Here is a 26596-nt window from a genome sequence, read left to right as displayed (position 1 = left end):
AGACATGATTCCTGCTTCTCATCATCGTGAGCTACAATGGATGAAAGGATGGATGGGTGCGTGCGTGCGTGCGTGCGTGCGTGCGTGCGTGCGTGCGTGCGTGCCATTATGTCATTATGTTTGGCTGCTATGTGCGTGTGTTTGACCTTGTGTCTGTGTATACAGGTTTGATGTAAGTGGTGTACCTTTCTTGGCCATCTGAGCTTCCCGTGACCCCGGTGGAGCATTGATGTCACCTGTGCCCTGGAAGTAGATGTATTTCTTCACAGTGATGAGGTTGGGTGCAAACTTCCACACATCCTCTCGGTCATCTATTATACAGACCATTGAATCCCCACAAGGGAAAAGATTCCTGTCAACCAAAACAGTAGCAAAACAATTGGCCTTTATTGACATATGTCCAGCGTTCCCTTTGTGGCAGTATGCAGCGATGATGAATCATCACCAGGTTAGAATGGGCCCTGATGATAATGTCAATCATTATTTCATCATCAAAATGGGTGGAAATGACAGGGACATGCCAATTTTAGATGCATGAGAAATTATGTACTGTATACATTACTTTTCTTATTTAAAATCCAATTGAATTGCCAATATATAGGTTGGATTAAGCAACAATAAGAATATTTGTTTTAGAATCTTATATTGGCCACATTATCCACCCCGATAAAGTGGCCAATATAAGATTCTAAAACAAATATTATATAATAATATTCATAGTAGATCAGGTGTTGTATCTGTCCGTATGTAGAAGCAATATGAGATCTCTATTCCCCATGCTGGTCTACCAGCTTGGATTCATGACATGTCCAGACAGGAAATATCCATGGGACAAATGGCTTTGGAGACTAAAAAGGGACCAAATAATTTATAATAACCACATTTTTTTTGTTCATTGTTGCCCAGTCTCTAAAATATAAATGAATTATATACAAGTAGATACTGCAAAGAATGTAAATGATATGTGTAGTTGTTGTTGAGGAATTGGTCACTGATGTTACATTTTACGCTTACGTGTTTGTCTTCTGCATTGTTGGGAGCCATTACTGTAATACGGTGCCCGGGGAACAGTTAGGGGGTTAAGTGTCTTGCTCAGGGACACTTGGACACACAGAATGGGCGGGCCCAGGGGCGAAGCAGTGACCTTACGATTCCCAGGTGGCCTCTCTATCCGCTCAGCTATGCCAATAGATTAGATATAGATGTAGCTAGTGTTGCAGAGCACTTTTAAATAGAGCCCACCCGATGCTTGGGTCAGATGATGCAGATCCAAGACCACCAATTACCAATTTCTAATCAATTTGAAAAAACTTAGATTTAATTGAATATTACAAACAAATTAGTTCAACATGTGATCTTGTAGATATGCTTTTTTTGTTTCTTTCCCGCTCTCTGAAAACTGACAAAATAGGGAAAAAAACAGCTGCTCCTGGCTTCTGTTAAAAAATTAATAAAACATTAGTCCATACCCGTCTCTCTACTGCCCCCCTCTCTCCCCCGGGTGTCCCCTGTGGCACACCCGTTATGCTATGCTCAGCCAATCCCAGCTCAGAATGACACCTTCCAGCCAGCGCGCAATATGTGCAGACGATTTCATCCTCAAATTATGAACGAACACACACACACACACACACACACACACACACACACACACACACACACACACACACACACACACACACACACACACACACACACACACACACACACACACACACAGTGAGATCTCCTCTAACTTTCACTAGTTTGTGCGGGACAGACGGTCCAATTTCAGGACTATCCTGCGAGATGGGTGCGGTCACCATATCTATTATCTAGCATTCCATGTTTGGCTTGAATTAGATGCCTACCTAAGATTCCCCGTCTTGGAGAAAGGGTCGATACACTCGTCTCTGGACAGGATCCGATGAGAGAAGAGTGTCTTCTCTTTATCTAAAAAACCTTGAATGGAACGGAGAAAAAAAAACTAATCATTTCTTCTCTGCATGGTTGGTCAATAAATACCATTGACCAACCATAATTTATAAAAACGCATATCATGCTGTGTGAAAGAAGACTTAAACTAGCGATTTAAAATATGAAGACTTTAAGAAAGGGTTTACTAAGGTAATAAAACCTGTGTTTAGATCCCATTGACTTGGCAGGAATGAACATTTGTAACGCTACTCAGCAAAGCTACTCAGCAGCACATGAAGTAATAGAATCAACCCCACCTTTACCAGTGCATTATTTAAATGAAAAAATAAAAATGTGACACTAGTTGCAATACAAATATAATGTGATAATACAGTGTATGGGCCAGTATGGGCCATTCTTCAATGAATATTTTTGATGGCAATACTTTCAAACTTTTACCTTACATTTTTGAATGAAGGGTTTTTAACAGTATATTCGACATTGTGGTATTGCTTTATTTAAGTAATAAATATGAGTAATTCTTCCACCATTGTTATCCAACGGCTCTGATGACCTCTATACACTATGTCCGGGCTACATAAAAAAGAAAAGTCCAATTCAAACTGCAACTACATAAAAAAAGAAAAGTCCAATTCAAACTGCATTAAAGATTCATTATACTGGGGCACATAACAGTTCTGGACTGGGGCTAGTTCTCCTTTATAAGCTTCCAGTTTGCAGTCTGAATAACAAGAAGTTGTCAAAGAAGAAAAATGCATGAACTCCAAATCTCCAATATAATGCCAGTTGCACCAATAATATGTTCTCCTCTGTGAGCATAAATGTAACACTTTGTATACTACCAGCTATCAACCAAAAGATGGTTTGGGTTATTTACCTAGGCAGGTGGTAGTACAATTAGTCCCATCTTCTTTATGAGCAACTATGACCTATTAGACCAGTGGTTATCAAACATTTTCAAATCAAGGAACCGCTAAATGATGTATTTGGCTACAGACTTTTGTGCCAGAAAGTCAGGGTTGTGAGAAGATTTGCCAACATTTGCCCACATTTTCTGAAAACAACGGATCTACATAACAAGCTTGTGTGTTGCATTGAAACGTTTAGTGAGCTTGTTGATCGGAAATTTTCGAATAGCCGAAGAATTAAATAGAGCTTAAGAGTTAAACTGCTCCTCATTTAGCTGATTTGCCTTGAGCCCCCTCAAGGAACCCTGGGGGTCCTCAGACCCCACTTTGAAAACCAGTGGTACTATAGACAGGACAAATTGGTTATTCTGACCCGATGGCTACTGAGACATATTGGCCACCATGGTCAGATCACAGCAGCTTAGCCAGGACACAAATGAAAAAAATGACTATTCTTTTATAACCAGCTCCTTTCTATCCTTTAAGCTTGTATACTTCTGTAATAACCATGGCTACTGTAACATACAATTTCCCCCACGGGATTCAATCAAATGAATTTAATCTAAACCATAGGCATACATCTCCCCCTTTTGGTCAAACACAGGCAGTGCAACAATGATATATATTTGGCTTCAAAAACTTTAAATAGCTTTTGACTATTTGAACCCCAGTGTCCCTATTCTGGGGAGAACATACGACGCAAATAGCAGATCTACAACCTCACTTTCAGATTGGCTATTTCCGGCGAGTGTATAGGGGGGAAACTACTGTAAGTATATAGGTTTTAAAGGGTGAAGTTATACAATTTGCAAACTGTCTGCTACATCTTGCTATTAAGCAGGCTATGTGCACCAAAACCAATTAACAGTGGCTGTTGTCTAAAGAAATGTCTTCACATGAAAAAGTATCAATGACAACAATACCTGCAATGGTGTGTGCATAAAGACGGCTTCCAAATGTGAACACATGTAGCTCATAGATTTTGGCGATTTTCTCCAGGAATTCCTTGCAGTGTGGGCGAAGCCGCGTGTGGAGCATAGGCTCCCCTCGTCCGAGCTGGAAGTGGAAAATCCCCTGTGGAATAATGTAAGAAAGATATTACATGAATACATTTGGCATAACAAATTAATTTGGAGAGGAATTGATACAAATGAGAGTTTGAATCCTAGAAAAGCAGCACTGGGCAAAAGCAACTCTTGTAAAACCAAGTACAATTTCTAATGTGGTTTCTGAAGTGTCCACAGCCCTCCTATTAGACAGTAGGAAAAAAATGTCCAATTGTATCATGACTATGAGCATTAGTGAGGACCATAATTTGATATGAAGATAGGTTGAAAATGAGTAATAGTGTGGTACGAGGTGTACTTCCGTAGGATTTCTAAAATTGCTAAAATTGATTTTTGATTTAAAATGTCCCAACCCCCATCCCTTTATAGTATGCCAGACAATTAATGTCCGATTTTCATAATATTAGGGTTGTTTTGTAGGTTTTAAAATATTCTAAGTTGATTTTTTACACTTTTAAAGTAGCCAGAATAATCTTTTGACTTTTGGCTGGGGTCTTTCTTCACCCGGGACCCCCGGACTCATCTCAGTACTCATTACATTCCTCGCTCTGCTCCTGTTAGTCTACTGGCCAGCCCATAGAACCCCATTGTGAACCCGGACATTTTGAGTACCCTAAAGTTTTATGTTAGAAATGTTGAGTATGGGTCCCCAGCATTTAGAAACTGCCGGATGCTAACTTGCATATGTTGGGCAAAAAACATAATAAGCTGGGGTACCAAAACTGGCTATGGCCAGATTTAGCCCAAGGATTGTTTTTTGTGCAAAACCTATGCTTGGAATGGATTCAGAATCATTGAAAACCCCTAGTTTGACCCGTCACATGCTACTTAAAGCATAATGACATTTTGAAAATGTTGCCTTATATTGGATGTTAATGGTACCCCAGCTTATTATGCTAATTATGAAAATTGCCCAACATATGCAAGTTAGCATCCGGCAGTTTCTAAAAGCTGGGGACCCATACTCAACATTTCTAACATAAAAACGTAGGGTACTCAAAACGTCTGGGTTCACATTCTGGCAAGTAGACCAATGTCAAATTAGATTATAATTGAAGCATAAAAGTTTTGTAGCTGGGCTCCGATAACAAAAATGAGTAGTAGCTACTCTTCTTCCTGCTCCTGCAGATGAAACATGGAGTCTGCTCCACACCATCACAGTGTGATGCCCAATTTACTTTCATTAGTCATCTCCTCAACCCTGCTAGTTCCCTCTGTCTTAGTGAAGGTGTAAGAGCAGACATCTCAATTGGAAATTGTTCAAGCTAACCTGCCGAGAGCAGACGTCGACAGAAAGAAAGAAACACCATGCTTTTTCAAGAAGTGTGATCTTCTGAGGTGGGAATGTTCACATGTTTCTCAATTAATTGGAACAATGTATGTGACCGACAGGCTCCTGAGGTGACTTTATCTTGGACACAATATAGTTTTCAATAGTGGTTTTCAACCCTTTTCATATCAAGGTCTATTATTTATTCGGCATTTGAGCCACGGACCATCATTTGATGAAATTTAGCCCCTGCAGACCCAAAACTAAAGAATGGATAAGATCCAAAATGCCATGCTGTATTGATCAGACGTTGGCAAACGTTGATCGAAATAACATTTCTTCTAATCTACATGCTCTAATTGTGTTGTTGTAAATCATGTAATGTAGATGTTTAACAATAATTTAACTCTTGAGAGCGTAACATTAAACCAAATTTGGTTTTATTTTACACTCGAATTAAAGAACTTGTGCAGTGCCCGGTGTTGAGTTAGTCGGACCCACGGTTGTCGAGAACCGCCACAAAAGGCATCTGCCTGGGCTCTGGACAATGCCCCTGTCCGGGCTCCATATATGGAGCTGGCCTGTTCTGACATCACAACACTCCATATTTGGGCATGCCTGACACAGAACTCCATATAAGGGACACAGAGAGACAGATACAGATATCTCTATATATAGGCATAAAAGGATAAAAAAAGAACGGTGGCTGGTCTTGCGAAATCAGTCAGAGGCAGAAGGCAGGAGAAGTCTCCCATATCTCCCCTCAAGCTTTACTTAATTGTACGACGGTGCTGTGTGTAAATGTGAGCAGATTTAAAAGTCCACAATGCGTCGTTGATGCAATGCGTTGTGAGCTTGTAGATTAGTTATGTTTTCCATGCGACACCAGCATACAACAAAGAATCAATCAGCTGCCTCGCTGCGTTCCTGTTAACACAGATTTCACACTGACCACAGACACGGTGCGGGTGCACCGACACACAGTTGCCTCGGAGCATAGAGTTATAAGCCTCAGAGTCGGCAGACTTTATGTTGCTCGGTATTCGAAAGCAGACACGTTTCATCACACGATGTGTGATTAATTTGGTAGTGAAGGCACAAGGCAGACAGTGTACATGTTGTGCTGCTAATACACTGTAAATGGCAAAAGACATCATGCAATGACATCACACAATGTCATCATCACAACCATGGGCTTGGTTCTGACATCATGGACCCATCAGCATATAAGTGACCGAAGTCGCAAGTACAGCACACACTGGCTTCTGATCTTGAGTATTATCAATACTTTGTTCTTGAGGAGTAATACTTTTAACATCCATACCTTATACCCTTTAAGAATCTCCAATCCTGGGGGCAGCAGTTTTTAGACAATTTGAGAATTCATGATGAATCTGCGAAAGCTTATCATGTGCTTTGCACTGCTAGTGCTTTGCGTGATACACGCCATCGGTAAACCAATAATAAAGAAGGAACACCGGGTTTACCACGAACGCCCACTTAGTTTCCAAGATCATGACGACTCGAAGAACTTTGAGTACGACCATGATGCCTTTCTGGGGAAGGAAGAAGCTAAGACCTTTGAGCGTCTCGTGCCAGAGGAGAGCAAGAACAGACTCGGCATGCTGGTGGAGCGGATAGATGAGGACAAGGATGGTTATGTGACTGTGGAGGAGATGCGGAAGTGGATCAGACAAGTTCAGAATAGATGGATGTATGAAGACATGGGCCGACAGTTGAAGTCTTGCGACCTCAACGGTGATGGCCTGGTGTCCTGGGAGGAGTACGAAAACGTCACATCATTCAAATACCATAAGTATGTTGACCCTGAGCGCAAAAATGCTTCCTGTCAGATGGTTGCTCGTGATGAGAGGAGGTTTAAAAAGGCTGACCTGGATGCGGACATGAAACTCAACATGGAGGAGTTCACTGCCTTCCTTCACCCTGAGCAGTATGACCATATGCAAGACCTTCTAGTGCTGGAAACATTAGAAGACGTTGATAAGAACGGGGATGGAAAGATTGACATGGATGAGTACATAGGTGACATGTACAAGTACGTAGGTGACCAGGAGGGGGATCCTGCCCAGCAGGAGTGGCTGAAGACGGCAAAGTCTCACTTCATAGAGTTCAGAGACAAGAACAAAGATGGGATACTGGACATGGAGGAGATCAGAGACTGGATCCTGCCCAACACCGACTACGCAGGGGCAGAGGCCAAGCACCTTGTCCACATGTCGGACGCAGACCGGGATGGGCGTCTGACCAAGGCAGAGATCATGAATAAGTATAACCTGTTCGTAGGCAGCATGGCGACTGACTTCGGCCAGGCCCTGCAGCATCGACACGATGAGTTCTAATGCTGGCACATCTTAGACTTCGGTGAGATGAGATGAGGCCATCTCCAGTAATGGACAATGATTTATTTATTGTTTGGAGCGCCAAGCTTTTTGTTTGTTTATCTGCCCTTTGTCTAGTCCCTGGGTGCTGCAAAGGAGGTGCATGCACTCTCTCTCCTTAGTCACATCTTGGTCTTCCCCATAGTAAGACTTGGCCACTGGTAAAAGAGACAAGATACAGAAAAGACAAGAACATAAGAAAGGGGCGATCCGATAGTCTGATCTGATTGGCAGAGCAGTGTTTCCCAACTTTGGGTCCTGTCAACTGGAAATGTTTACTTGAAACCAACTGTTTTTCCCCCGTCCCCGTCAGACTTCACGTTCCCTGTGGACCTGTTTTATACCTGTAAGGTTTTTTGTTTGCATGGGGGTCGGGGTAAAAGTGAGCTTGACTAGTTCAACGAAAGGCGTCTATTAGTGGCTCTGCGTCCAGGAACGCATTTTTTTATTAGTGTGGTTGCCTAAAGGCAAGCAGATATTGTTATTGCACTGCAAGTCGTTTAAAAACGCTCAAATCGTGCAATACTCTCTATTCTTCTTTCTAATTGGCCAGCAATTTGATACTCTTCCCAAGGCTTTTGTGCACTTTGCTCTCAACTGATTGGACAGTATACGATGACAACACAACTCAATGAAACTCTTGATGTCACACATTTGCCTATAATAGTGTGGTTTCCTATATAGATAGGCAACCAAACTGTCACTGTATTGTCATAATAATCATGTGACTTGTCCATGTACGTGCGTGCATTGAATGGGCCCAGAATGCAGTTTTGTGTGTTTGGTGGGCTGAACATATTCCGTGCTCACACAATCTACAAGCTCACAACATGTCGATGTAGATTGGCAATTTTAACTATTCAAAAAAAATAGTAAGAAAAAGGCAAAGTGGCCTGGGCCGTGGCTTAGCGGTCCAGGCACCTTGGCCGGTAGCCCGAGCCTAGCAGTGTGCCACGGGTTCGACTCCCGACCCCGACGGCCTTCACTGCATGTCACTCCCCCATTTCCTGTCAGCCTACTTGTCTGTCCCTCTATAAAAAATATAAAATAAAGGCTAAAGCCGCAAAAAGAAAAAAAAAGGAAAAGTAGTTTAGGGATAAGGGGTTTAGCATGGACAAAAATAGAGCCCTGAATCTTGACAACAAAAACTAAATAAAGTAGAACATTATTATTATTTTGTTTATATTTCCTAAAACCTTTTATAACTTGTAAGCATCCCACCACGCAGCATGTTGTGAGCTTGCAGGTCCACCATTTTTGGTGAATAGATTTGGTGTACTGTAGAGGTAGAACAAAAAAGGAAGGAGCCTAGTATAGACCACCAGGGTACACCAGGGCTGGGTTTGAGATTATTAAGAGTTCCGGCTGAAGCAGGATGGAGTAAATTACCTTATTGGACAGGCGCTGACAATGTTGCTCAGTGGTGTGGATGAGTGTCTGGTCCAGATCTACCATTAGGACCAGTTTCTTGTTCTTATGCAGTCTCTTCTGGTCCTCCCTGCCAAGCTCCTCTGCTTGCTGGAATGGTGAGAGTGAGATGGGTCAGTATAGAGTAAATGTCAAGCAATCAAAAGCATAGCTCCAATAATATCTAGTACAGATCTATATTCTATAAGCCATGAGCCACGGCACAAGCCACTGTCTTATGCTTTGTTCGCACCGGCAGAAGCTGGAAAAATAAGGCACACTAAAATAATTTTGAAGCAGCTTTTCTTTCAGAAAGTGGGCGTGTCCAAGGCACCCGGTCACTCAACTCGCAGCTGTAGTGCTCTTGAGACGAGACGGAAAATAGTCAGTCTGAAACAGGCGCGCATTTTAGTAAATGTAAAATAGCGGCTGTAGAGGAGAAATAAGTCTATATTTAGTTACTTCATAACCTATTTATGGATAATTAAATAATATGATGTTGGTAAACATGCTGCTAAATAACCTAAGGAGCCGTCTGTAGCCCGACGGTTCCCCCCCCTGTTCTAGTATGTCTACCAACCGCTCATGCTGTTCTCATCTCGGGGAAGAGGAGACAGCCTCTGCTCCTCTCCGATCTCCTCTCCCCCACGGCCCCAGCGCAATGACCTCACCACTGACTGACTGTGCTTCTCACTGCCAGAAATGACCTTAACGCAAACTTAATGCTGATGTGAAACTTGGGTAACATACTTTGACTTTCATTACTTCATTAATAAATAACCATTATCACGGCGGCAGCACGGGTGATGGCCGGGTCTTTTTCTCCCGTGCTCGCCATGAATTCCTTCTACAGCAAAACATTTCCACAAGGGGGTTGTGTGTGTTCACTGATCAGTGGGCAGGGTATATTACCTGCTTCAACCACTGACCTCGAGGGGTGGAAGAAGTGGGTAATCGTGGGTTGGTCACACAATGTGCATTGCAACCCATGTATTCCTGATATAAAGGTAATTATTATATCATTTAAAAAATGATGCTGTTGCCCGACAATTGTAAACAGCGGCTCGCTCTCTCTCACACACGGTCAGTCTGTGTGTTTAGTCCACTCCACGGTCAGCCTCTATTGGAAACAGCTGACGGGGCTGCTGCGGTCGGAGGTTTTCTGCTCTTGTTGAATGAGCTAAGCCCCACCTCCTCAGACCACGCTGTGCTCTGATTGGCTAGAAGCAGCTTCTAAAAGCTTTAAGATAGAACACAGATTTTAAAAGCTCTGTGAAAGTTGAGTCCAGAGGAGAAATAAAGCAAGCTAGAAAAAAGAAAAAGCTTGTAATTGCAGGCTTCAAATTTCAAAACTAGTACGCATAAAGATAACATGGAAGCTAGAAGCAGCTTCTTGTTCTAGCGTCTGCTGTGTGAATGGGGCGTTAGTCTTGCAACTAGCAATTATTTTCTCTGATTGTTCTAGCGATGACATTTTAGACTAGAGTAATGTATTTTTTGATTATTTGTTTGTTTTTTGAGTGGTGTAAACCACTCCTACGACTGGCTTTGTTAGTCTGTCTGTGCTCAAAAAATGAGCATGGTTGCTACGGTCACCCAGTTCACCCGGGTGTGATTTCATTACGTCAGACATTACGTCAGACCACAGCTGATCAGGCCATATAAGACCTTACACCACTCAGTTCACACGGGTGTGATTTTTTATATATCAATGAATCCACACGAAAAATATATATAATCGATAACCAATTATGCCATATTTTATGCTTTGTCATACAACTGTCACACAAGAATAGCCGATCTACAAGCTCACAGTGCCTCACATTGTGATGCGTTGTGAAGGTGTAGATCTAATTTTGGCGTTTTTCTTTTTCAAAAACAAAGGAAATCCATGGTTAAAGTACAGGTAACCAATTAAATGTATAAATTCAATTAACTGTTAAACACCAATTTCCATAGCCTGGCTACTAAGCCCAGGTGTTCCTGGACTCCCATGCCTCACCTCTGAGCTGACCATCAACTCAGGCACACTGTGCACCATGGAGACCGTTGCCGTGGAGATGGGTGCCTGCTGTCTCCCATTCCTGTTCTCAAGTCTGTGAGAGAAAAGAGTAAAGCATTTAGTGGTTTGTGTTTTCTCTGGACCTTGAACATTTATTGTGATTGTGTAGAAAAGCAGCTCATTGTGAGGGCAACAACAAACATGCAGATTAAATTAGCAAGGCATGCCAGTGTTCACTGACAGCTGGTTTGACTCAAACAGGCATGCTAGCCGTGGAAAGAATATCAACGTTGTTTATAGAGAATACCTGAGGTCCACAGCTTTTAACTGGCTGGGTATATTTATTTTCCACAATAATTGACATTGTTCAAAAAATGAATTCCAATGTAAGTTATTCTAACAAAATGTTGCCAGCATCCACATCAACGGGAGTCCATGTGCATTTTATCAACCGTGATTGCAGCACTCTTGAATTTCTTTTCAAGCCATAACTTTGAAAAAAGAAAGGGAGGATTCAGGATTCCGCACTCAGATCTGTGCAAAAACAGATTATGGACCTTCGTCAGGCATGATGCCTGAGACAGATGTGCATGTAGAAGTAGCAAGTAGAATATTATACATAAGCCATGGGCCGTTTAATTTTGTTTTCATAAGTTCTTATGGGAAATTATTTCAGTTCTTCTGAGACATAACTGCCCCATCTCTGTAAATTCACTGGCTGTGATTAGAGTGATGCTTGGTCCTCAAATCGTGAACCCTGTTTGAGAGGAAAGTTTAATGGAACAGTTGAGTTCTTAAAAACTATATTTTGCTGAAGTTATTGTATTATTTTCTATTATTTTACTCAATGTTTTGCTTCTATTATGTTTAATTTAAAATGTTATAACAAAAATCAAGAACTGTTGATGACAAACGTTCATAATAACTGACATTTAATTGTATGATTGCCCCCCTTACTGTACTGAAAACTAACCAAACTGTAGCTTCAAACCCGAAAACAAAACTGATCTTTTAGTGTACTGTCACACCCCTACTGCAATAAGCTCAAGCATCTACATATCACATCTGCAAAATGAGAATGGTGTGTGTGTGTGTGTGTGTGTGTGTGTGTGTTACTTACTGAGTCAGATCCTGGCCACATTCAGCACACAGTCCCTTCATTACTATGGGGTGGTTGCATTCTTCTATTCTGACAATGACACCCCTAAAGAGAAGAAACACATTAGTTGACATTTTTACAATCCAGGATTTAGGTGAAACCTGACATATAACAGGCCCGTTTTTAATAGCGACCTAGTCATGATTGACTGCCCCCCTAAGCCAATGGTATAGTCTGAAACTCATGTAGCCAATCACGTAGTAGCGACCTAGTCATGATTGGCTGCCTCCTAAGCCCTGCCCCGCACGGCGGAAGTGAGCGCTCCCTGGGAAAGCGTCTCCTACTAATACAATATTAGTGCCCCGTGGCCACTTTAGAAGCGACAACTGTGACAGCTGTGATTGAACCACGAACAGAACGTCGGAAACGAGCGCAAACAAGGGCCGCAAGGTTGTGACACAGAATCATACACGTTACAATAATAATAATATGGGGGGGACGGGGGGGGGGGGGACGAAGACAGCACTTGTTTCACCTGACAAATATGTAGAGATGAAGAAATCTGACCGTCATATTTCTTGAGAAATACGGCAAACAAACAGTTTAAAAAACATGTAACATGTTGTCCAATAGGATGATCACCAAGGGAATAAGAGCTCAAGCTCTATTGGTAGCAGGGGCTACAGATGTGTTCACGTGTGTCTGACTGATTAGAGCTTTAACATGCAACAACATAGATAAAGCAGCTATCATGACAACAAACCCCAAAGGGACATGTTATCACCCCAGGCAGCTATTACTACTGTATATACCAGTGTTGCCCAAACATAGGATCCTGTTTGTATGGCTCACAACTGTAAATGTTCCCCTTTTCTACCAAAAAATAAAAAATACATTTTTGAAATGGGATATTTGTATTGAATGAACTTTACTGAACTGTGGTTAGGAGTTTCTTCCTTGTTTTGCATTTTGTTGAACAACCGGTTTGCCTGAGGTGGAACTTTTTAATTGAAGGAACTGAACTGCACCGATGCTAACTGTTTGATGAACTCAAGGCACATGGATTATTTATGGAACTGGAATTGACCAAGTTTTATCTTCAAATTTCAATGTTGACAGGTATGCATGCTCTAGCTAGCCCTGGAAATGCTGATATTCCACACACTGCAAGCATTCCATATTGACACAGCTCATTCCAATGCCATTTCATGGAGGGATTCATCTCGTAAAAAATCACACCCGTGTGAACTGAGTGGTGTAAGGTTTTATATAGCATGATCAGCTGTGGTCTGACGTAATGTCTGACGTAATGAAATAAGGTAAGGTATTATGTAGCCTGATCAGCTCTGATCTGACGTAATGAAATCACACCCGGATGTGATTTCACAACTGGCTTTTTCTGTGCAGAGAAAATGACCATGGTTGCTACGGTCATCCAGTTCACCCGGGTGTGATTTAATTACGTCAGAAATTATTTTGAACATAGCAACCATGCTCATTTTTTTCTGCACACAAAAGCCAGTTGTAGGAGTGGTTTACACCACTCAAAAATAAAAACATAAATGATCAACATATTTTCAAACAAATCTGTATAATAAAATATACAATATTATTATTGTCAACACCACCACCACCAGTAGCTTATAAATGAATGTAGATGTAAATTCATAATGTGCATTTTCTAAGTTTGGGTCTGGAACTGAAAACGTTTGTGAACAACTGATTTATACCAGATTGGGTCTCAGTTTAATTTTGTTGGTTAGATTTAGTATAGCCCCAGTATGTTCCCTCATAGACCTAGAATGCCTGTGATAATTTACATTTTCATGTATCAGAGGCATAGATACCTTCCACCCGTTCCTGCTTGAATTGAATTATGGGCGGCCTAAAATGATAAATGCTCCGTTTGTACTCACCCATTAAATAATTAAAAGACATGGAGTGAAATATGGTCCTCTAGTTTCATATCCATGTGAACGTTCTGGCACAAAACGTGTATTTAGTCAATTATCTCCACTTTTTCAAGAGATGCACACGAACGTCTTTCTCACCGGGCGAGGGGCACGGAATGATCGATGGACTGATTTTACCAATACTTCCTGTTGTTTACCGCAGACGTCATCACCAATTGACCAGGGTAACACAAAAGTTTGGGTCACACAATTGGCAAGTGGTGTGATTAATTACCCAGCACCTATCGCAAGGCACCTGCCAATTGTGTGACCCAAACATTTGTGCTTCCCTGGTCAATTGGTGATGACATTTGTGGTGATCAGAGGAAGTTTTGATAGTCCAGCTGTCATTCCGGGCCCCTTTGCCCGGAGAGAAAGACGTCCGTGTGCATCTTGTGAAAAAGTGGAGATAATTGACTAAATACGCGTTTTGTGCCAGAACTTTCACATGGATATGAAACTAGGACCATATTTCACTCCACGTCTTTGGAATTATTTAATGGGCAAGTACAAACGGAGCATTTATCACATTTAGGCCGCACATTTTGAACCCGAACAGAAATTAAGTAGGGTGTTCTATGGCTCTGTATGTGAAATACTGTACAAACTGTATGAAACAACACAAGCCATTTTAGGGCTAGTTCCCTCAGCACAACGCTAGATTTAGTAAAGCATTTTACAACTACCTTATACTTTAGATGGGGCGACAGTAGTCATTCTCATAAATTCTCTCATTGACCTAAACTTCTATCTGGTGAAGTAATAGTGAAATAAGTAAAAAGTGGCTCATCTTACCCTGTTCTCCCCTACCGTGAATACTACATATACTGAATATACCATAATGATGCAATGTGACATAGCTTTACTCAATGCCCCCTCCAACTGTATATAGGTGTACTTTACCCATTTTCAACTGTTTTATTATATTTTGACACTTGCTTTGGCAGTGTAAACATATGTTTTCTCATGCCAATAAAGCTCATTTGAATTGAAATAAAATTAAACTGTTCCTCATTGTGCTGGGAACAACCTTGTCAATGACCACACACAGTGAGTACCACTGACAGTGACTGCAAAGCAAAACCTTTTTCTACGTATTTTAAGTAACACTTTTACCCAGAAAACAGGGGAAGTTTGCTGTCAAAGTCGACTGGTTATCTACTAACACAGCAGGGCTGAATGCTGTTAAACAAACAAAAAAAGGAATTACGACGAATTCTGCGACAGCGCAGACTTTTACACTACAAGGCTGTGAGTGTAAAACACATGAGGATGAGAGGCGCGAGCACCCATCATCATTGACTCCTGTCTGCCTGTCACCGTCACCACCCCATCGCTGTGTTAACTGTGTGTATGTTCCGAACGAGTCAACACACGGGGCAGCATGGTTTCGTAAACGTTCGCTTGTCAAAAAGAGCAGCCCAGCTTGTACATGTTGATGTTGACGCCGTCGCACACTACGCAATATGAGCGAGGCTTTAGCGAAGCGGCTAATAGCATCGTTAGCTCGCTAACATGCTAACGTGTTATGTTGCTGCGAATGTTGTTGTTGTGTCGTAAACGACAAGACCGTGTGTGGGTACGAGGCGAGCGGGTGGGGACGGCACCGGGTCCGCTCACTCACCCAGCGGGTATGACTTGTCCGGGTTGACAGCACAGCTCCTTCACCACTCCGGCACGGTCCGACTTCAGCTTCTTTTCGGACGGCGGCAGCCTGTTTGAATGATCCGCCGCCGGGGCCTCCCTCTCCACCGGGGATATGGGGACGCATAGCGCCAGCACGGAGTCCACGTTCACCTGAGACCCGGGCTTGACTTTCCACTCCACCAGCCGCATAGGGAGACCCGAGGCCGGCGAGCAAACATCCCCCACCTGCTGCTGCTGCACCGCGGGGCCTCCCTCCTCCACCGGGCCGTCGGGGCTACCACCACCGCCGCCGCCACCACCACCACCAGAATCTGCAGGATCCTCCATCTGGTGGTTCTCTCTTCAGAATCCCTTAACCGTCAACTTTCCGTTAATAAAACATAGGTTATTTCCCTTCCCTTCCAGGTCGTGCCGGTCGTTAAGAAAAAGAGAATATGGTGTGCTTTTATATGTATTTATTTTTGCCTCTGTGTGATGAGGTATAAATGCCAAAACGTGCTGCTTTGCTTGTGGAGAGCAGAGAGTGATCAATGCAACACACACAGGTTCGCTCTTCCCGCCCGTAAACAGGAAAGAGACTGCGTGCGACACGGTCGTACGACGGCATCCGGTGCGCTGTGACGATGATGATGATAAGTGATGAAATATTAGCCTACTCATGAATTGCATAATGAATTGAAAAACATGCTGACAATGTATTTTGGAAAGTTTTCACCGGCCAAAATAGTGATAATGACAGGTTGAAATGTTTCAAATATTTTAGTAGTAATGGTAGATGATAAAATATTAACATATTACAATTTGTGTGTGCGTGTGTGTGTGTGTGCACTGTGTACTGTCTTAGCCCCATATGTGCCATCTCCCTACTGTCTGTGTGTTTACAAAGACATACCGGTAGTGTCTGTCTGTCTTTGTAAACTTTTTTCAAAGTTGCTTGTCTGTAAAAGAAGACTATGGTAAAGCGGTTTTGAATACACTGGTATTATTATTATTATTAGCTTGCATTGAGTACAGTACAGACCAGACCATCGGGATTGCTGTGACCCTAGGGTAAGGGTTACCTGGTGATGACTGATGTAACATGATGTAACCATTGATGTAACTTAAGAATGCTTTTCCAAGGGGAGTGTGAGTGTGTGTGTGTGTGTGTGTGTGTGTGTGTGTGTGTGTGTGTGTGTGTGTGTGTGTGTGTGTGTGTGTGTGTGTGTGTGTGTGTGTGTGTGAGAGAGAGATTTTGAAAGGTTACCCCAAAACCAAAGCTGTAACTTGAATTACTCTTTTCCGTTCTATCCCATGGAATAGAAGGACGCTCGCTCGCAATGACAATCCCATGGCCTGGAAGAACCGGTATTGTCAGGCGATGAGCACTCTTGATATTATGGGACCCAACATTGACCCAATTTATTATTCTACTCTGCGCGCACTAGTGTCCATATTTGTAATACATCCCACCTACACAGATACTGTTGTAATAGTCAGTGACAGCGTCGTATCCTAATATCAGAGTATATATACCTTGACAGAACAGATCTGCTGATCATCTGCAAGCTAACAACACGTCGCATCGCTACTGATCGCGATGCGTTGCTATATATATACTCTATGGTTGCTAGCTTGTAGATCTGTTCATTTTTTGGCCGATAACAATCTCGCGATGTTGCGTCACAGTCGAATACAACCAATAGCAGGCCGTCTGGTTATCGCGAGAATATAATGATGTATGGTAGCAGCAGGAGAGATGGGGGTAATCATAATTTGTGCTATTAGTTAGTAGCAACAGGGAGGCAGAAGTCCAAGGTTACAATAGAAATAGGAGGAATATTCTGGTTTATTATTTTTCTTGAACAGGACGCGAAGTGTGGGACGCCGGCACCATGACGGGGGAGACCTTCAAAGTGGTAAATCCATAGTTGTGAATGTTTTGTTTTGAATTGTCATGTTAGCAACGACTGCAGTCATGAGATTCAATTGTTTAACTTTATATAAATGTTAATACATATCCCAGTGGCTCCTTGTGTATTTGTATTGCTCTGCAGCATTTACCAGAGACACCTAATGTTTTATCCGGACAGAACGATTTACAAAGTAAGAACAGAGTTCATGTCATGACATGGAAGTCATGAACCCATATCTGGTCACATAAATAGATAGGCTTGATACGAGACTCCTATCGATAACCATCTTGATCCAAGGCTAATTGACATGCTTCAACGAAAGTATGGTACCAGGTATAAACATCAAACCTAGTGTCTGTCTAACATTCTACCTAAATAACAGCATTTGCTGTCAAGCATACTGACAGGTGATGTAAAATAAATAATATATGTGAACAACAGAACAAGTACAGACACCTTCATACAATCTTTCAAAATGGGAAACAATAAATGCTAGAAGTAGGAATTAAGAGTATGAGAAGAGGTTAGGTTTCAGACTGGATGATGGGGAGACGTTTTCAGCCATGTTGTGATTGTGATGTGCATTGAATCAATCACTTTCAAAGGGAAATTAAGAACTGAGTTCCATGTTTTTTGTTGTTAGGGTTAGGGTCGCAGGAGATCAGATGAAACGATGAAAATAGGTGTTGGTAATATTCCGTGGTCACGTGATACTATCCTGTTCCAAATGTTCATCATTGTGAAGTGATAAGTGAGCTGCTTTGAAAAATCCACTACGGTCGGTCAGGTCCCTGACATTAGGGCTAATGTTATCTGTACATCAATTTGTCAGTGGTGAAAACATTGTGTCCTCAGATGCAGACAGTCAATGAAAACAACAAAGTATCTTGGCTGGAGATAGTGGCCTTGATGGGGCATCCCACCATGCACGCGCGTGCGCGCACACACACACTGTCATGAATTATGATCATAACTGCTTGACCCAGTACATACATGTGGCGAATCACTCAAACATAAGCATAATTGATACTCGCCGTCGGCGCCGTGATACGATGACCATCAACTACTTTCAGATAGACTGACGTCTGTGCACAATGATGAATGAATAGTTTATTTCGATCTTTTCCTTTTTCAGAGAGACATTACAAATTAAACAGTTCTTTTAAGGTGATCGAAAAGGCATAGGCGGAAGCTTATAGCTTATTAGTGCCTATCCTTAATTCCTTATCACAATATATTCCAAAATACTAATGTGATACGAGATGCATGTTCTATTTATATCCATTCTGTTCTTGTCCTTGTCTCATATCTGCTGGTGACGTCACATGCCCAATACTAGTGTATACATTATCTATGTGTGTATTAAACTTCAGAACTTGTGTGATACCGCCTGGTGTCATCTTGTTCTGCATGCACACAACTCAACAAAGCATCACTCACCACCCTTAGTTAGATGGAGACTCTTATTTGGCCATGTGGTTGGTCGCAACCAAAAAAAGTTCTCAATGTTATATGTTCTGTTGTTTAAAATATACCACGTTGCCCCTGCCCCCCTTGTGTGTTTGTGTGTGTGAGCTAGGCATCAGTGACCCAAAGAAACTTTTAAATTCTTGGACTGATAACTATTATTAACTAATAACAACATTAGCTAGGACCTCTACTGTAAATAAACAACAAACAACTATCTGTCTGTCTCTCTTCTAGTCGAGGCTGTGTCTACGACACATGGCCCTGCTCCACAGATGTCAACACCCAGGAACACTGAACCCACTCACCAGAACCTTCAGTTCTTTGAGGTTTGTTATCTACTAAGTCTCCATCCTAGAACATAGATCAATTCTAACTTGCTGTGCAGTCTTCTTACATGATGGTCAATAGGCTATACCCTATAGTAAATTGACATGGTATGTATGTACATATCAATGATGTGGTGACTTGCATGGGTATACCTCCTTTCTTTTTCTCTCAGGGAGGGGAAGAGCAGAGGACTGATGAAAAAGATGTTTCTCGCAGTTCTTGTCGGTGTGCCGTCACTGTACGGCATCCAGTACAGCATCCAGTACGCCATGTCAGAACCTCGTGAGCGGAGGAAAATGAAGATTGAGCTCGAGGGAAGTGGTCGGTTCTTAAGGTGGGTGGCACCAACAGTCATCGTTCCCCAATGTCATCCAATGCCATGGATTTGCTGTGGGGAATACATGCTTCTGCTTTTGATATCCCCCCTCTGGTCATTCATTTTAATGCTGGTGGGGATATGTTTTATCTCTGTTTCTGCTCAGATAGAATTAGCACTTCCCAGGAAATGTAGTTAAATTAAATAACAGCATTGCTAAGGGAAATGCATGTATTTTTTCTCTGCTATTAAACCCTGCATAAACGGTAACACGTTACCTTTATATGCTAAATAGAAACCTTTTTAAGTTATGTCAAGCCTTCTTGTGTCCTCAGATCTGTGCGCATTGGTATCTGTATCTCATTTGATTACTGGTGGACGACCAACATGACATTACGTGGGCTAGATGAGGTAAGCTTGTCACCTAAAAAGAGAGAATATATCATAAAAGTATTTCCCATGTGTGACGACATATCTCTGCTATTATTCTTAAATACTATGTGAACAGTTGTATTGTACATGTGTCCTCCCCTGCCAGAGCAGCCAACCCTATTTGGATGCAATGTCGGCTTGCCACCAGAGGGCAGCAGACAAAATGGTATATGGAGCTGTGAAAAATGGTGGAATATACATCAAACTTGGACAAGGCCTGTGCTCCTTCAACCACCTCTTGCCCCCTGAATACATTCGCACCATACAGGTTCTAGAGGACAAGGCCTTGGACAGGAGATACAAAGAGGTAAGAACTAACCGGAAACCGAATCCAAATTAGCACAGTCAAATCAATTAATATTCAAACTGCAGTGAGTCATACACCCAGTCACCCACATATAAACCTAAACTAAAGGTTTTAATGTCATGTTATATATTTTATTTTGTTTAAAAGGTGGACGCTCTCTTCCAAGAAGATTTCAATAAAACCCCCCAACAGATATTCAAGAAGTTTGACAACGATCCCATAGCAGCTGCCAGCTTAGCCCAGGTTCATAAAGCAGAGTTGTTGGATGGAACTATTGTTGCTGTGAAGGTAAGTGCTGCCCAGACTCGGAACACAAAGTCACGTTTGGAAGTACGACATACCTTTCCCACACACTTTCATGTGTGAATAGACGATCTACAAGCTCACAGTGCATTATAGCTTGTGCATGTGCTATTTTCTGGCAGATAAAAAAACAGGCTTTACCGTAAAGTTTAAAAAAATTGTAAATGCTTCATGGGACACTGAAATATTTATCTATTTTCTCATCCCACACCTTTTTGCTGGTACTTTTGTTTTGTACAGCACTATGGACCATTAAAATCTGTGTATCTTCCGTTCAATCGTTCTTCATTATAAAACCGGAAATACAAAATACTACCGGTAGTCATTTTGCGTCAGTTGTTAGGGGTAAAAATATAGGCTGTATTTACAGAATTGATGTGGGAATATACAGCTTTGGTTTACATTCCCACATCAATGTGATGAATGTCCAACCTCAGTTTGGACATTCCTTTTGTTTAGTATCTTAGTGTTTAGTATTTAGTGTATGAGCATTTAGCTATACTCACTGTCACAGTATCTCCTCTTATGGGCCTGATTAAAATAACTAGCCTATTAGTTTGGACTGTTAGACAAGAGCGTAAACAATTCCCATCTGTCTTGTATATTAATAAAACATAGATTCTGACTAATTTTAGGTACTTTGTATCTTTTGTAAAGGTGCTCTCTTTTCTTGAAGGTGCAATACATTGATCTCAGGGATCGGTTTGAGGGAGATATTAGCACATTGGAATATCTCCTCGACATTGTAGAGCTCATGCACCCCAGCTTTGGATTTCGATGGGTCCTCAAGGTCTGAGCATCCCGGCATTATATATTATATTTTGCGTACTCTTAATATATACATTTGATATTATGTGTAATACTGGTGGTTATTCTAATTGCTATAGGACTTGAAGGGGACTCTGGCTCAAGAGTTGGACTTTGAAAACGAGGCAAGAAACTCTGAGAGGTGCGCAGAGGAACTTAAACACTTCAAATTCGTCGTCGTACCCAAAGTCTTCTGGGAACAAACCAGTAAGGTGAGATTACTCTGCATGGTTGTGGTCATAGAGTATATAAAAGGATAGAGACTGATCTGGCGCGAAGCTCCGCCCCTCCGCTATTCATGTCAGTGGAAGTTGCTCAAGGGCGTTTTGAAGCACCCGGAAGGACCGTCTCAAAACGTCTACTTCCGCATTGGACCACCAAATTTTGGTGGTCCAATGCGGAAGTGCAACCAAGCGCTCAATGTTAAAGCCCAGCTGCACGGGGGTCCGCCTGCACTCCCTCCTCTTACCACTAGGGCCCAGTGCTTCAACGTTGGATAGCCTCACTGGCCCCTTGGTTGTGGTCTTGCGGATGCCTTCTTTTCGCTACCCTAATTGTCACTAAAGCTTGTTTCTTTTGCCCCAATTCAAAGAGAGTAATGACAGCCGAGTTCTGTGAAGGGTGCAAGATCAACAACGTAGCAGAGATTAAACGACAAGGACTGAGTTTGAAAGACGTAAGTGATGTGATACCGGGATGATATAATGTAGTAGCCAATGATAACTCTGCAGTTATAAGAAAGGGATAATGTATCCCATATCATTGTTGATATGGGATTTATCTATCAACAATAACCGCTTATTACACAGCTACTTAACACATTTTGTGCCCAAGACGTCCACAGACGTCCTGGGAATTACTGTATGCGGTGCCCAGGACGTCTGTGGACGTCTTTTTTTTCATCAATTTTTCATCAAAAATTACAAAAATAACATTGGGCACCCTGGGTCACTATTTTGAAAGTGTTGTGTGGGTACACAAAGCGATAAGTTAATAAATGTACCCAAAAGTGACAACAAAACGAAGGGTTTCCTTGCTTACGGTAATGAGCCAAGTTGGCTCCGCTGAGCGCAACAAGAGTGTTGATCGAATGCAATACATTTCCGGGTACTGTTGTCTATTTCTCGCTTCAAATGTTTTCAAAAACATTCTTGAGAGCAATGTTTAGCTCTAAATGACATTGTGTGTTTGTTTACATGGCTGTCATGTTGGATACAGCATAAAATCCAAGCAGCGCAATCAGGTGCTCCGAGGCTTTGATTAGACAGCGGTTTGTTATAGAGCAGAGCGGTCTGTTATCAAGAAATAACACGCCGCTGAATTCAGAGTTGGGAACCAATGTAGACCCTTATAGATCTGCAACTCTGAGAATGTACAAATGGATCCAAATGAATCCTTATGGGTCCATTTGTACATTCAGAGTTATAGTGGTCCGTGGTCTAATCTGGATACCAACCTGAGGGTCCTTCTATCACTGCTCTATCATTTATATGTGCCTTACTTTCAGGCTGCTGATAAACTGATCCGGACGTTTTCAGAGCAGATATTTAACACTGGCTTCATTCATGCTGATCCTCACCCTGGCAATGGTGAGTGCAATTGTGTGTGTGTGTTATCATTACATAAAAGTGGATACGGTATACAACATTTTAATTTGCCTCACAAAAAGTTTGGAACGAATCCTATTTGGATTTTTTCAATCCTATTCCATTATTGATCTATACAATATTCCAATAGGATTTGTTCCAAATTCTAATAAGAGTTTTTGTGTGGGATTATGACCATATAACTAAGACATAGACGTTACAGTTCTAGTGAGGCGTGGCCCTGATAACAAGGCAGAGTTGGTACTACTGGACCATGGCTTGTATGAATATCTCAGTCAAACGTGAGTTTGTTTATATTTTGTGTTAAAATACTGAATTGCTTTAAAACTCTAGTATCGGCTCCAATACAGTACATAATATCTATTGAACTTCCAGTGACAGAGTGGCTCTTTGTGAACTGTGGAGGTCTATAGTTCTGCGAGATGAAGCAGCCATGCAGAAGTTCTCCGGTGCCCTTGGGGTCAAAGGTAAGGGCTGTTAAATGTGTTATGTAAATTATTTAAAATGTGCTTTAATGCTGCAATCCGTATGTTGCATGTCCATTCATCTCAGCCGCTTATAAAACAATAAAACAACTATCAATGATTTACCATTAATGATTTATTTAAATTTGTTGTGTATGCCCTCCAGAGTACTTCCTCTTCTGTGAGATGCTGCTACAGCGACCAATCAACATGCGAGAGCTGGGTCTCTCCAGCATTCTGAGTAGAGAGGAGACAACCTACATGCGAGACATGGCCATGCAACGCTTTGACAGCATCATGAAGGTGCTGAAAGCGATGCCCCGACCCATGCTCCTTGTCTTCCGCAACCTCAACACAGTCCGCAGCATCAACATCAGTCTGGGAGCACCGGTGGACCGCTACTTTTTAATGGCTAAGAGGTTAGTGCAAGAAGACTTGTTGTGTTTTCTCTCAACTTCAGAACCATAGACTGGGATCAATTTGCTTAGCCAGTTTCAGATCTGGTCTGCTTCCAGTTTGGGTTATTGTTCTGACCAAGATGTAATCTTATGAATCCAGCATGTTTCTTGAATTACTTGACTACTTTGTTTTGCATGTCCATGGTTGCGTCTGAAATCACATACTAATGTACTACATACTAAACCGCATGCTATTTTCAACATACTATTGAGTGCCTAAATAGTCACTCCTTCTGGGAACGGAATGTTAGCGAAGTGCCCCATCTTTTGACAAAGCAGAGGTACTACACATAGATGTTTATGCTTTGACTACTGGGTTTGAGTACTTCTTCCACCACTTGAATTTAGTATGCGTCGCATGTACTATTTAATAGCACATACTAATTTGGCATACTAAAATAGTACGTTAGTATGATTTCATGTTTTTTTTATTCTAACTTGTGGCAAGACTAGGCTACTTGATTCTGTATCTGTGTGGGGAGTGGGACTGGGTACAATAACAATATGGTACAAATCGCTTTCATGCTCGCTCTAGACTGGGTCACTCCAAATCCTGGTGAAGTGAGCTTATCAGAATCAGAACCCGGATCAGGAAATCCAAGGATTCTTCACAACCACAGAAACAATAGTAACAGAAACTAGCATGTTCTGGTGTTTTCTGTCTACAGTTAATAATCTGCAGTTAATAATTTAATAAAAATCTGCAGTTATAGTATCCTCATCTGTTCCTGAATGTTATTTTATCTTTAGTGCTGTGCGAAGCGTGGGGAAGTTCCAGGCAGATGGTCCAGGGATATTGTGCAACTTCAGGGCGTTCCGCTGGATGTGTTCTACCTGGCAGAACCTCAAGTTTGAGTTTGCTCTGAGGTAAGAAGCAGTGCAGTTTTTCTTTTTCTTATGTTATCCATAACGTTTTTGATTAATCAAACAATCAAAAATTTAAAAACTATATATATATATATATATATATATATATAGTTTTTAAATTTATTTCAATGAATTTATTAACCAGTGTTATTTCATACTTAAGTTTCGCAACAAACAAGATTAGCTATTGAAATCCTTTTTTTTTTAATTTATTATTTCAATCGACTGTTGCACCCCAATTAATGTATTCATGTACATGTCCGCTGACAATCCTCATGCCTGCAGCAATTGGAAGAGTGTAATAATTCGATTGCTCCACAGATCAGAGATGGCTATGATGAGTTTGACCCGAACCTTTGTCAACGTGCTGTCTTACTTCGGTCTCATATCTCTGGATGCTGAGATGTACGAGTATCTGAGATAAAGAACAACATGCCCTCAAAAAGGACCAGAGAATGCAGACCTGCCTCAAGCACAAGCTCAATGCAACTTGGACAGTTCTGTTTGAGGAGAAAAGAGATTCCACTACTGAATCAATCTCACATGCTGCTAGTAACTACGTTACTTAAGTTTCCGACTTTGACGCCAAATCGTATCTGCGACTGTGGTAACAGGAACTTGGTCTTTGAAGTGGATATACTTCAGTTACACATAATACTAGGAAACAAATGTTTCAACCTTAATCAATTCCATTTTAGAATGGTATACCATACCTATTTTAAAATGTTTTTTTTAAATATTTTTAGAATTTTAAAAATGGTAAAATAAAATGTAACATTTTATTTTATTTACAATATTATATATTTTTTAAGTTGGTGCTGCTGTAATGTGTATGGCAATTTCTTAACAATTCTAGTTGTTTTTCAACTGAAGTTTGTCCATTTTTAAAACCTTGGTGCCTCTGGAAGCCAATTTTCATTGTCTCCAGACATTGATCCTAATTTAGTTAGCATATGATCTTGCTTAATGCATGAAGGATTTTAGCTACTCAGAAGTTCAGTAGTAAATGATTGGCTCCATCCCTATCGGAAAAATTGCAATCTAAAAGCTCACAATGCATCGCAGCATGACGTTGTGAGCTTGTAAATCTATTTTCGGTACAAGACAGTGTTCAACCATCAAGTATAAATCAGGCTTTAGGAGCATCCTGTTCCATCTGTCTGTCTGAGCAGATTTGATAGTGGGACAGGTCTTGTCATGTAGAAGTAATCAATTTATCAGTCCTGCTTTTTATTTGAATTGGTGTATTTTATTATGCTATAAAATCTAAAACTCAAATCTATCAACAGTGATGCTAATTCTGCAGTTGTAATGATTTTGGTCGGTATCACATACAATCTAGGAATTGGTATGCATCTAATAACCCTTAATAATTATTAGGTGGTGGCTCCATTACCCTAGCCTGGCTAATAAGCCAGCATTACCCATGTTCTACAAGAAAATCTTTGATTTTGCGGTTGTGTAAATATGGATGTTTACTGAATGCTTTCATCCTCCCTGGAGTATAATACCCAACGATTTGAATGACCTTTGCTCTAGCGCCACTCAAGACAATGTCAACTTCTCAGTAAATATACCTTCTAATCGAATAGGCAGTTTGCAGGATGATGAACTCTATTAATTTATTGTGTTTTACCGTTTACCTTTTTGTTAATTCTCCATTCTCTATTGTGGG

The 26596-nt window shown here is 41.4% G+C and overlaps 3 protein-coding genes across 4 annotated transcripts in view; 2 read left to right on the top strand and 1 right to left on the bottom strand.

Annotated features, from left to right (window-relative positions):
- Positions 1-16352, bottom strand: part of ctdp1 (CTD (carboxy-terminal domain, RNA polymerase II, polypeptide A) phosphatase, subunit 1) — a 112425-nt gene extending 96073 nt beyond the window's left edge. The window contains exons 1-7 of one of the 2 annotated variants that reach the window (XM_079522545.1): positions 15646-16352; positions 12091-12174; positions 10971-11064; positions 8951-9079; positions 3749-3899; positions 1851-1941; positions 186-352 (exon numbers count right to left, since the gene is read on the bottom strand). In XM_079522545.1, coding sequence (XP_079378671.1) covers positions 186-352; positions 1851-1941; positions 3749-3899; positions 8951-9079; positions 10971-11064; positions 12091-12174; positions 15646-15995 — 1066 coding nt within the window. In that variant the 5' untranslated portion in view covers positions 15996-16352. The remainder of the gene's footprint in view (positions 1-185; positions 353-1850; positions 1942-3748; positions 3900-8950; positions 9080-10970; positions 11065-12090; positions 12175-15645) is intronic. The other variant, XM_079522546.1, reaches the window with a different exon arrangement.
- Positions 6551-7522, top strand: LOC306938394 (calumenin-B-like; the record flags this gene model as incomplete). The annotated part of the gene is made up of 1 exon (XM_079522560.1): positions 6551-7522. One exon carries the CDS (start codon positions 6551-6553, stop codon positions 7520-7522), a length of 972 nt encoding a protein of 323 aa, XP_079378686.1.
- A 1034-nt stretch (positions 16353-17386) lies between the features above and the next one.
- adck5 (aarF domain containing kinase 5) lies at positions 17387-26142 on the top strand. Its single transcript, XM_079523501.1, has 15 exons — positions 17387-17566; positions 19268-19359; positions 19533-19694; positions 20012-20087; positions 20215-20415; positions 20563-20703; positions 21395-21508; positions 21606-21737; positions 22118-22201; positions 23033-23114; positions 23335-23413; positions 23508-23599; positions 23763-24015; positions 24805-24921; positions 25243-26142. The coding sequence occupies exons 1-15, from the start codon at positions 17543-17545 to the stop codon at positions 25343-25345; spliced, it is 1752 nt and encodes a 583-aa protein (XP_079379627.1). The 5' UTR covers positions 17387-17542; the 3' UTR covers positions 25346-26142.
- The last annotated feature ends 454 nt before the right edge of the window (positions 26143-26596 follow it).

This window comes from Electrona antarctica (genome assembly GCF_951216825.1).
Source record: "Electrona antarctica genome assembly, chromosome: 15".
NCBI classification, from domain to species: Eukaryota; Metazoa; Chordata; class Actinopteri; order Myctophiformes; family Myctophidae; genus Electrona; species Electrona antarctica.
The sequence above is the reverse complement of the archived record's forward strand: the minus strand, read 5'-3'. Positions and strand labels throughout refer to the sequence as shown.

What these genes read in the sequence shown, in the direction of transcription:
- adck5 (XM_079523501.1), top strand. Translation starts at nt 17,543, where the DNA reads ATGACGGGGGAGACCTTCAAAGTG. An exon ending in AAGGACTGAGTTTGAAAGAC is followed by an intron (nt 22,202 to 23,032) that starts GTAAGTGATGTG and finishes CCTTACTTTCAG; the next exon opens with GCTGCTGATAAACTGATCCG. An exon ending in CGGTGCCCTTGGGGTCAAAG is followed by an intron (nt 23,600 to 23,762) that starts GTAAGGGCTGTT and finishes TATGCCCTCCAG; the next exon opens with AGTACTTCCTCTTCTGTGAG.